The sequence below is a fragment of the Prunus persica genome, chromosome G1 (assembly GCF_000346465.2).
Source record: "Prunus persica cultivar Lovell chromosome G1, Prunus_persica_NCBIv2, whole genome shotgun sequence".
Classification (NCBI taxonomy): Eukaryota; Viridiplantae; Streptophyta; class Magnoliopsida; order Rosales; family Rosaceae; genus Prunus; species Prunus persica.
In genome coordinates, this window is record NC_034009.1 from 22,726,812 (window position 1) to 22,739,149 (window position 12,338).

The 12,338-nt window shown below is 38.5% G+C and overlaps 1 protein-coding gene across 1 annotated transcript; it reads left to right on the forward strand.

Annotated features, from left to right (window-relative positions):
* On the forward strand, positions 9,309 to 11,763 carry LOC18788422 (mediator-associated protein 2). The gene is made up of 5 exons (XM_020555821.1): positions 9,309 to 9,444; positions 9,592 to 9,776; positions 10,134 to 10,212; positions 10,354 to 10,434; positions 10,995 to 11,763. Exons 2-5 carry the CDS (start codon positions 9,645 to 9,647, stop codon positions 11,480 to 11,482), a joined length of 780 nt encoding a protein of 259 aa, XP_020411410.1. The 5' UTR covers positions 9,309 to 9,444; positions 9,592 to 9,644; the 3' UTR covers positions 11,483 to 11,763.

A 12,338-nucleotide genomic window follows, 5' to 3' on the forward strand; every position in this document is an offset into this window, starting at 1 on the left:
GATTTAGATAAATTTTTACAAGTTATTGTTCTCATAGCTTTTTGACTCAAGGAAAAGTAACAGGCTTAATGAAATGTCTGTTGAAATCTAGAAATTAAAGAGGCATGCGATGCATTTTCTAGAAGCTTTTTGACTCAAGAAAAAGTAACAGGCTAAGAGAAACCATTGTTCTTTGGGCTTAAGCCCCCTTTATTAAGAAGGAGAAGAAGCAGAGAAGAAGGGGAGAGAGACAAAGAGAGAGAGAGAGAGAGAGAGAGAGAGAGAGAGAGAGAGAGAGAGAGAGAGAGAGAGAGAGAGAAAGAAAATTAAAAAAAGAAAGATGTTGAGAAGATGGAGGCGTTGAACAATTAATTAAAGTAAACCTTTGGGCTGCCCTAAGCTGCCCACCTTTTCAGTTTTACAAAGAAGAGAGAGAAGGGAAAGTGTGAGGGAATTGAGAGAAAGAAGGAGAGAGAAAGGTATGATAAGTTTGGTATAATATTAAATTAATTCAATAATCATTAAAGTGGCTGCCACATGCGCGTGAAAAAAAAAAAAACCAAAGAGTTGATCTGCGCGTGGTTTTAAGTTTTGTCAATTAATACATATCAAAGCTTCAATACCACTGGATTGATATGATGTTTCACATTTAATGTCCTGATTTTAATTAAAATCCAGTCATCCTGATGTGAGCAAAACTGTATATATATATATTATCGGGATTAGTATTAAGGTATTTGATGGAGTGTTAGTGGTGGATTTATTGTTTATAAGTTTTAATGTAATCGCCTTTACTTTCTAAAGATATTATATTATGCTTAATTATGTAAAGCTGGGAACGGCTTGTTAATTAGTTTGGAGTGGACGAGGAAATTAATTAAATATCTTATTAATTGTTAAATTCAATATATATACTCGGTAGTTTGAAGATAGTGAATCATGGAAACTAGTTCTTAACAGAATGTGGTATATTATATTTTAGGGCTAACGATAAAAGACACCCTGCTGGTTTAGGGTCATTTTCGAATTGGACCCCATAGTATCAATTTTATCAATTTACGCCCTGACATTTTGAACATCGTCCAATTTCATCCTTCCGTTAAGTTGACCAGACGGTCAACCGTTAACTGCTGACGTGGCACCCGTGGGACCCTCCCTACCAGCGATTTGACCATTCCTCTCATGCCATCTGAAGCGCAGTTTTGGATTTCTACAAATTTTTTTAATTAAAAAAAACTGAACATCGCGCCCAAAATTGGGCACACTTTGCAAGAAGACGACTGAAGTAAAAGCCCCAAACCATCGTTCGTCATCAACCTCAGTTTAACCTAAATCCTAAATCTCCATAGCTGACAGCAAGTTCTATAATTTTGAAGAAGTGAGAAGAAATGAGTTGGGACTTCAGGGCTCCAGGCGCTCTGCATCCATCGTACGGTAAGTTGGTTTAAATTGTTACGATTTGGGATATTTGTGTTGAATTAGTTAGAGGTCGTAAGGGTTATTCTGGTTGAATGTTGTGTTTGGAATAGTGGGATAAGTATGAAAGATTTTGTCGAATATAGGTGGCCTTCTTGCAGATTTCGAATATAAGTGGTCATTCAAGCTAAGCATGTGCAATGTCTGCCTTTAATACTCTAAGCGTCTGCTTTTAATAATGCAAAAGTGTTAGGTGGAAGGGTGTGAAAAAGGTTGTTTAATAAAAATTTGGACTTTTGTATAATGGTCCTAAACTGAAAATAATTGAAAAGTCAGTTATGGTTTTTGTGTAATGTTTGAATACTGTGTTTTGTGTTGTGTTTTATGTTTGAACTGAAAATAACCCATGTTTAGAACATGTAATATGTAGGTGATCCTGAATTGTTTTCTATTCGAATGTACCATGGTGGTCAAATCTGTGGTAACTGTTATGCTTCTGGCAGTGTAGCTTGGTTCGATTATTGTGACAAGGGTAGAACGTCAATGACTGAGATAGACAATATGGTGAGGGAGTTAGGCTATGATGGGGTGATTAGTTACTGGTATAGTATCCCTATCTATAGCAATGGTGGCCTAACAAGGCTTAATAATGATCAAGATGTCATAGACATGCTTGTATTTGTACCAGAGGCAAGGCTAATAGACATTTTCCTACATCATGGGGTTGATAGTAATGAGGGTTGGTTTTATAGTCAATCAGGATCAAATATGTTTGTTGATGTAGAAGCTGATATTGTGCCTAACAGAGAAGTTGTGATTGAGGAGCTTGATGACAATTATAGGGCTATTGTTCCTGTTGGTGGGAAATGCAAACAATGGAGGTAACAAAAAAAAAACTAGTGTGGTGATAAAAGAGCTCAATGAAGACCCAAATGGGGAACAAAGTGGTGGGGATACGCAAAAGCCAAGGGAATCTTGTGCAAGACAGGGTGTTTCTGAAAAAGGCAAAGAAAAGGCAGTAGAAAGGGAATCTTCTGCAGTGCAAAAAGATAAAGAAAGAGCTGTTGAGAGGAATCTCTTGCCACTGTAGACAAAGGGAGAAGTAAAGTAAGTTCTGTTTTTGGGAAAAGGAGGGCAAGAGCTTTTGGTAAAAGGAGGTGCAAAAATGTAAAAAAGACAAGTGATAAAGAAGACCAAAGGTCCAATACAGTGACTGAGGGACTAGTTCAGAAAAAGGTTGTTGAAGGAAGTGTAGAAAAGAGCAACTTATCAAGATGTCATCCAATGAAGACAAGAAAAGCAAAAATAAGGACCACAGTCTGTCATGATGAGGAGGAGTCAGCAGACAGTCTTGACTCTAATTTTGCAGACCCTAACTTCAGTTGTGATGATAATGATGATGATGTTGATTTTGATGAATGGGTGGACAAACAATTTGAGTGGGTTGGAGAAGAGCCAGAGTCAACAAATGCTGGGGTTGAATCTTGGGATTAGGGTGCAGATGTTGAACTGGATTCAGAGGAGTATGATTCTGATAATGTGCAGCCTAAATATGACTCTGATGATGACACTCCAATGACGGATAGATGACCAGAGTTCAATTCGGCAACTGACATGGGAGATCCAGAGTTTAAGGTTGGGATGAAGTTTAGCGATTGTAAAGTTTTTAGAGCAACTGTGAGAGAACAATTTATAAAGAGGAATAAGGATGTTGTATTTGTGAGAAGTGAGGCTTTAAAGCTATAAAGGCAGTTTGTGCAGATCCAGATTGCCCATGGGAGATATATGCTTCCAAAATACAGCATGAGAAGACCCTGCAAGTTAAGAAATATGAGGGTGAACACATTTGTGGTATTGTTTAGGAGAACCCCAATGCGAAGTCTAGTTGGCTGAGTGCCAAATATATGGAAACATTGAAGAGCAATCCAAGTTGGCCAATTAACTTATTCATGGAGACTGTGGAGAAGGATTATAACACTGGAGTTTCTAGGCAACAAGTTTATAGGGCAAAAGAGAGGGCATTGAGGCAGATTTAGGGAATATACACAGAGCAATACTCCAGAATTTGGGATTATTGTGAAGAGTTAAGGAAGACCAATCCAGGAACAACAACCAAAGTTCAATGTGATTTCAATGAACAATTGGGTCATCCAGTGTTTCAAAGGTTATATGTGTGCCTAGGTGCATGTAAAGCAGGGTTTATTGCTGGATGCAAACCCATTATTGGATTGGATGACTGCTTCTTGAAGGGTGTATATGAAGGGCAATTTTTAGCAGCAGTTAGTATAGATGCTAATAATGAAACATGGGTTATTGCGTATGCAGTGGTTGAGTCTGAGTGCAAGGAGTCATGGGTTTGGTTTCTGGAATTGCTGGTAAAGGATGTAGAGATTGTTAACCAGTTTGGATATACTTTCATATCAGACAAGCAAAAAGGATTATTACCAGCTTTTGAGCAAGTTGTTCCTAATAGTGAACATAGGTTTTGTGCAAGAAATCTGTTCACCAACTTCAGATTACAATTCAAAGGGAAAGCTTTGTCTGACAAATTCTGGGGTGCTGCAAAAGCAACAACTGTTCCACAGTTTGCAAGACAGATGGAAGAGCTGAAAAACCTTAATATGGATGCTTATGCTTGGCTGACTGAACCAGGAAAACCTCCCAGGCATTGGTCTCGATCACACTTCAGCACTCATGTGAAATGTGATATGCTTTTAAACAATATGTGTGAGTCCTTCAACTCATTCATACTGGCATGCAGAGATAAGCCAATACTGACCATGCTTGAGATACTTAAGAGTAAGTTGATAAGGAGGATACAAGGCAGAAGGGTAAAAATGAAGAATTAGACAAAGGAAATTTGCCCCAAGATTTTTAAGAATGTAGAGATTAATAAAGCAAAAGTAGGTGGTTGTGTGACTATGTGGTCAAGTGGAGGACAATTTCAAGTTGGCAGTGATGGGATTTCACAGTATATTGTGGACTTGGATTTGAGGACTTGTTCTTGTAGAGAATGGGATTTGGCTGGTTGGCCTTGTGTTCATGGAGTGGTAGCTATAAATTACAATGGGGCCCTCAACGTAATGGATTATGTGGATACATGTTATCACACTCAGACATATTTCAAGGTATATGAAAACCTCATATTACCTATGAATGGGATGGAGTTGTGGGATATAACTAATATGCCACCATGCGTGCCTCCTTCATACTCCAAACAACCTAGAAGGCCAAGAAAGGCTAGAAGGAAAGAAGCAGGTGAATGCAGCAACAAGGCCAATGTTGTTACAAAAGTTCAAGACTCACTGAGGTGTGGCCAATATGGAAGAAAGGGCCACAATAAAAGGACTTGTCATAGGAATCTCCCCCCAAAAACAAAAATAAAAAATAGGAAGGCTGAGGTAAACATCTAAGGATGAACATTTGTTAATGTTATAAATGTTAATGTTTTTGGAATATGATGCAACTAACAGGTTTGATTTGTTGTCTCATCCCAGCAAACTACTCAAACAAGTGAAGCTGGTCCCAATACAAAAACAAGGCAAGCTAAGCCTGCAAGATCTGTGCAGAAAGGAAAATTGAAGAGAAAGGCCACCAATGCAGCTGGAAGTTCAAATGCACCACCAACTGATTCAGCTGCTCCATCCTCAACACCTACAACTGGATCTACCTCTTTTGCAATTAGATCTGCCCCTCCTGCATCAACTAAAGCTTCAACTGGCAATTCCTATTTATTGAGGAAACTACCTATGGTTGTGGGAGCAGAGACTTGAGCAAGGAATGATGATGGTCTGTGTTGTATTAGCTAGTTTGGTTATTTTGAGCATGAGACAGTTTTACCTTTATTAGATGGTTAGATTAGGTTATTATGTTATTATGTTATTTTGGAAGACAAGTTGCCTTGTGTTAGGAAGATAGCTTGTTATCAAATATGTAAGACAGGTTCTGTTTTTTTGGAAAACTGGTACTATGATTTTGGAAAACATATACTCTTGTTTTGGAAAACAGGTTCTTTTTTTTTTTGGAACACAGGTTCTGTTAGTTTGGAAGGTTGTAAATGCTGTTCTGTGGCCTATTTTGTTGTAATGCTGCAAGTGGATATGTTATTAGGTAGCCTATTTTGTTGTAATGCTGCAAGTGAAAATCAATTTGCTTATATGTTGTACACACAAGTTATTGGAATGAACAAGCCATTGCATTACCAAAATTTCACACTATATGCAGATTACATAGCCATTCTCATTACATAACCAAAATGCAAAATGTTCATTCCCATTACATAACCAAAACCACACTGCTTTCCATACCAAAGGCACAGTGCAGACCTAACCAAAAGCACAGTACTTTCCATACCAAAAGCACAGTGCATCCCTAAAACATCACATTTCATGCTAATTCCAAAGTCTTCAACTTCGGTCCATCTGATCCACCATTCTGTCCAAAGAAGGAGATTGCAACAAGCATCCACGACACCACCAATGCTGCCCAAAGAACCTTCTCTCTGCGTCTAGCCTTTGCTAGTGAATTCTCCAACTTATCCCGCAATTTTAGCTACCCCGGAATCACAACTTTAGACCTTTCACACATTTCCACATCATACCAAACCCAGAAATCACAACCTCCTCTACCCTGCAAAAAACCCACTCTGTAAATTAACATTTGCACCTGCTACAATTCAAATTCTAATATTTTACACCAAATCCAATTTTTTACCTTTGCACACACAGCGAATCGCCTCCCAGGATTCGAAATTGTCCACGAAGTTCGGATTCTCGGATTCTTACCACACCAACACACCATCGCCTAATGCTCCATTTCTCCTTCGTTTTCTGGGTTAAGGATCCAATACAATCGGGCGGCTCACTTCTTCGAAATCGTATATCTGAGCTCTCAGCTATGAAAATTTAGGATTTACATTAGGGTTTAGGACAAATTTGGGGCTTTCTCTTCGAGGTTAAACTGAGGTTTTGGGGCTTTTACTTCAGTCGTGTTCTTGCAAAGCGTGCCCAATTTTGGGCGCGATGTTCAATTATTTTTTAAAAAAAATTTTAAAAATTGTAGAAACCCAAAACTGCCCTTCAAACGACATGAGAGGAATGGTCAAATCGCTAGTGGGGGAGGATTCCACGGGTGCTACGTCAGCAGTTAACGATTGACCGCCTAGTCAACTTAACGGAAGGATGAAATTGGACGATGTTCAAAATGTCATGGCGTAAATTGATAAAATTGATATTGTGGGGTCCAATTCGAGAATGATCCTAAACCAGCAGGGTGTCTTTTGTCGTTAGCCCTATATTTTAAATATAGTTGAGAACCAGTTTGTGGAAAGTTGATATAAAGTTTGAAAAATGGATTTGCAGAATAAAGGATGGTTATGAATAATCTTGAAATATGATTTTCAAACCCACCACAAGAGTACCTCCCCACCCCACCCCCCACCCCCCCCCCTTTCCCCAGTTGCCTTGAAACAGTTTAGTAATTTATAATATTGTCCAATGAGTTTTGGGGATGCCTGAACCGTGCGATGCGAGGCTATGCATTCTCAGGCCAACTACATGTCCCCCGAGTTCTGCGAGAAATGCGGCTCAGGCTGACTAATGGTCCCCTAAGGCCTGCAAGGAATGTGGCTCGGGTCGACTTTGTTTTCTCGAGGCTTGTGAGGAATGCAGCTAGGATGGACTTTGTGTTACCGAGGCCTGCGAGGATGTATCATATTATGTGACACAAGGAATTGACGGTATATTGTGGGAATTAAATAGAAAATCATGAAATTGATTGAATCTTATCAGAATTTATGGCATATTAAAGGAATTGACGGAATATAAATGGGGGTACGCCTATGTGGAGATCGTTTTGGTTTTAAGAGGTTTAAACTAAACTGATGATTTCATCTTGGTATTTTTTTAGTAGAAGTTTTAATATATATTTTCTGATTATATGTGACAAGAATTTACGGTTTCCAAGATATAAGGATTTTCTACAAATCATATTTATTTTCTTAAGGAATGAATTTGTTTTACATGTGAAAGAGGGGAGAATACTTTACTTAAATTGTTGGTAAGGTTCTCGCGGTTAAGGCTATTTTAATAGTTTTCTCGTTTTCTTACTCGTTTGTAACAATTTAATTATATATATATAAATACAAAAAAATGGAAGAATTACGTGTGGCTTAATCCCTTAATAAGGGTACGCAAATAGCCTAGGGTCCCACCTAGGTGCAGCCGCGAACTAACGTTACTTCTGGAACTTTCATCTAGTCGTTTGGATCTAGTTTCACTTCTTTGGTTTTGAATGAGTTTGGTATCGACCTTATCGGTGGTTTTGAAGCTCGATTGAAAACAAGGCTTGAGTAAATGAATATTTACTTTTCCGTTGGACTAAGTGAGTGTTGTTAAATTGTGGGTGTGGCCAAGACAGGTTTGAAACCATTGGACTGTTGTATGAATTGGGCCGAGTGCTTAAACTACTTATGATTGTGTTAGGTGTTAAACATTGCTTGATGGAAATTGAAAAGTTATCTTATGCTAATTATGGTGAGCAGGCGTAATTTAATTCGAGTTCATTAATTACTTTGTTAAATCTCATTATTTGACTTAAGGGTTTCACTGGTGATTCTGTTTTGAATTATTGAAGGCCAGAGGCCTAGTTTGTAGACTGCTAGACGGATAACCTGCGCATGCTGCCAGTTGTGGATATTAACTGTTTTTAACAGGTTGAATTTTTTTTGGAAACGAGCAATTTACAAGGGAGACTCTGCCGAATTTTCGGCAAAAGTCAAACTTGAAGTAAATTTTGTTTTTGGTTAGATGGGCAATTTGGTCATTTGTGCCCGACATCCGCCAGGTGTCAGATACACATAGGGTTCGGCTCAAATTCCAAAGCGAAAATTGGGTCGGGTCCTGTCAGTAATGGACTTCCTCATCCTACCAATCTCATTCACTTGATCAGCAGATGAACTATACGCCAGCATTCATATAACAACTATAAGCTTTTCCTCCGGAAGAAGCCCCAAAACTCCAGCAGCATCACACTTCTGAACGAAGCATGCATCGTAATTGCAAACATCATGCATGACTTTATTGAACAAATGGGGTTGCATTCTATATCACCCTTGAAAATCAACATTAAAGTACACAAAATTTGGAATAAAGTAATCTTCTAAAAGATTCTTACTCCGAGAATGCCTATATATGTCCACGTTCGAGCCACAACCGACTTGTGAACCACGATGACAGCCTTGGCTTTCTAAATCGACAAACCCCTTGCTATGGCAACTTGTTCATCTTCTTCTTGCTGCATCCTTTTTTCTTCAGCTCGTCTACGCCTTCTATCTTTAATTTCTCTCTCTTGGCTCTCCAAGCATCTCCTCATGTTTAACATTGAGAGTGGAGTATGAAATCTAAAATCTGAGAAATGAAAAGATAGAGAAGATCTAGTGTGAGAGGTATGAGTTGAGCATCTGGTTTTATAGAGAGATTTAGAAGATAGAAATGACACGTGACACAATTTTAAAGGGTGGAAATCTTATCTGAAATCTGAAATTTGAATCTTATCTAAAAATTTTATCCGAAAATATGAATTTTATAATAAATATTGACAGGTGGAAACCGAAAATCTTCTCCAAATTAATTATTTATGTTTTTAAAATAAAAAAACGAAAAGTGAATAGTATTTTTCATGGCAATGGGTGAAAACACACCTTACTTTTTATAAGGACTGTCACTATTTACGTGAATACTATCTATCCTTACCTTCCATTGCCTTTTACCATGACAAATAGATGAAAGTGCCTTACAATGGGACCAAAGTTCAAAATTTCAAGTCGGTTTTATTTGGGTTTAGTCCACCCAATTTACCTACTTCAAATGTCCGAAATAATAATAATTAGAAGCAAAACGTGGCGGGGGTGATTTCGTCAAATCAGGAATTGGGGTTCTGTAATTCTTCCTAGGGCTAGGACGGGTCTCAAGGCCAAAAAACGCAAAAGTTTTGCGTCAAAACGCTGCACTGCAACTGTCCCTTGTTTCTTTGCCGCTCAATCTTACACAGGTACTCCTCTTCTTCTTGTACTTCTGGGGTTTAAGCTTGTTCAATCTGAAATTTTCTAATCGGTGAAGATGGGTTTCTGGTGTTCACAAAAGGTTTGAACTGGGGTTGAGTTGATTATATTGTTTTTTCTTCTTCTTTTATTTGCAGAGGCACTGCGTGAGTTTGTGAACTGAGCTGGGAGGTAGACGGAGGCAGGAGAAATGGATGCAGATGCTAAGGACGAAGGTTACAAACTTCCACCAGATTTTCAAGAAAATACTAAAGAAGCACTTGTCGATTTCACTGTGACCGACTCCACAGAGCTTTGGCTCATTGATTTGCCTAAAGATCAAGTATGTTTCTTTTTGGGTGGGGGGCTCTTTTCTAATACTTTGTATCAATGCCAGTTTATAAGTTTTCAGTATAAAGAGAAAGACGAAAAATATGCAAGCTTTAATAATCTGTCCAAGTCATTACAGTGTTGTGCTTTTCTCGCTTGAGAGGGGAGTGATTATGGAAAGTGCTTTTTTTAATCTGGGAAGAAGTTTTACACTGAAACTAGCTGTCCGGAACTGACTTCCATGGCCTCAGGTCGTTATGGTGAAAAAATAGTGATCATGTCATTAGAATTTGGCAGTAGTGCTATTTTTGTTTCTTATTTTGATCTTTGCCGGTCATTGAATTTTGATGATGATTTTTGGGTATTGCAGAATCCTGATTTTAATGGTGTAGAACTGTCGCTCAAGCTTCATAATGATGGAACGTTGGGCAGTTTTGAGGCTCCATCAGGTAATTATACATAAACTTTGTTAATAGAAGAGCCAAACTTAAGTGATTTCATATCCAAAGAAGCTAATTTCTATATGACCCTGCAATGCCTGATTTCTTATTTACTATGGATAGCTGATACGATCTTTCTGATGTTCTCAGGGAAAGAATATGAAGTGGTCAGTAGTGCTGCTGAGCAAAAGGCTACAGTTTTTGTATCTTCTGCATCGAGCACAAAAATTGGTACACTGGAAACCTATCATATTAAGAATCTACTGGGCATATATTAATCTCAACTTTGGTTCTTATGCTTACCTTTCAGTTCCTTATTAATGTTTTAAAATTGGGACTGAGCCTTGGCATCACAGTTTGACGTTCTGTCAAAACTTCAACAACCAACTTGAATTTAGTTGTTTTAATTGCTATACATTCATGATTCGTGTCCCATCTGTTCCTAAAACCTTGACATTGGGCTCACATGCTAGCAGAATATGTTCGTGTTTAGATTCTCAATATATGTTATTTTCCAAACAAGTACGGGTGATTTAGCTAGTTTTATTATTTGGTCCTGTGAAGTTCTGTTACTAAGGTCTAATTTTAAGTCTTGCATTTGCTGTATGGTCATTTTAATCATGGTAGGTTGAAATGATAAAATACAATTTTATTTGACCTTTTTCTTTGTTTTTGTCTCTTGATAAAATTGTTGTTCTTATTACAATTGTTGCTGTTGTTTTGTTGTCTTCACTGGCAATGGTCTTTGAGGTGTCTTATTTCTTATGTTGAATTGATTTATATCTTGGCAGCTGGGAAGATTTCACGGAGAGTTTCTTTTGTGCATTACCCAGAGCCTAGTGAGCTTAAAGAAAGATTAAATTCCAAAAGATTGAAAAAAATGTATCAGGAATTACCATCTGGAGTGTTGACCCAATCTTCCAACAATTTTGCAACTCCTACACGAAGTTCAGTGCTGAGAAACTCACAATCAGCAGGTGGACGTTCAGCCTCCACTCATAGTAGCAGACCTAAAAGTTCCATACATAGTGTTGGCGAGCAATCACAGCATCGAAAGAAAAGGCATACACCCGAACCTAGTAGGTCCATGAACCGGTCTTCCCAAAACTCAGGACGAGGTAGTGCAGTCAGTTCCTTGGGACAAGGTAATAGTGGAATCAGTTCCTTAGGAGAAGGTCTTAGTGGGGCTACTTCCTCAGGACAAGGTCACAGTGCATCTAAGTCCTCAGGACAAGGTCATCATAGTAAATCAAGGAAGAAAGTAAAAGATGAGAATTGACATCGCTATCCGAGGGTTCCAAACACCACCTGCACAATGGATCTTGATGGAGGATGAAGTAATCAGTCCTCCGTATTGCTTTTCGGTTAGGCCAGACACTTGAAGCAGTTTTACAAAGTGCCAAACCGTTTGTGCCATCCTGGCTTCTTGTTGATTATATAAAGCTTCTAGTTAAATTTGTTTCTGGGATATTTTAGTTGAAAATTTATTCCAGGATAACACATACATCAATTATTCGCTCTACTGGTTTAATCTTATCTGTCTCGATTCTTCGTTCCCAATTTCAAATTTCTCTCTTAATTGGTTCTGATGTGTCGGATCTCACCTGCTCACAAAAGTAATCTTCCTTCCATTTATTTCTTTTTGTATTACAGCTACTTATGTTTTCCAAGATTGCAATTATACCTGAATACCCAGAGGCTTGCAACATGAGCTCAAATTTGCCGAGGCCAAAAGAAAGTCTAGCCCAACTGCGCATGGTTCACTCAGGGCCATTTAAGTAAATTAGTTACTGTCATTCGTTGATGCATGTAGAATTCACATTACATCTGCTTGTTCGTTTCCAATTGCACCTAATGAAACTGATCTACATTATTACGTGTACGACTGTCTCTAGCATAACTGATCCGCATTATTATTCGTTGTCCTCGGGCCAAGGCCCAAAAGTACTATAGGGGGAGAATCTCCCTTCACCCGTGGATAGTCCACTTGTCCTGACAGGCTGACACAAACTACTCTGTCCCGCCGTACACTCTCCGCTCTGATCTATCAAAGCTCAGTTTGTTTTGGTATTTCTGACTTTTCGTCCCCTTCCTTTGCTACCCAACTTGGCATGGCACGTGGTAAATTCATATAA

Bases quoted from the DNA above. Each gene is read 5' to 3' on its own strand.
- LOC18788422 (XM_020555821.1), top strand. From the start codon at position 9,645: ATGGATGCAGATGCTAAGGACGAAGGTTACAAACTTCCACCAGATTTT. The intron at 10,213-10,353 runs GTAATTATACAT...TGATGTTCTCAG, and splicing joins CAGTTTTGAGGCTCCATCAG to GGAAAGAATATGAAGTGGTC. The intron at 10,435-10,994 runs GTACACTGGAAA...ATATCTTGGCAG, and splicing joins TGCATCGAGCACAAAAATTG to CTGGGAAGATTTCACGGAGA.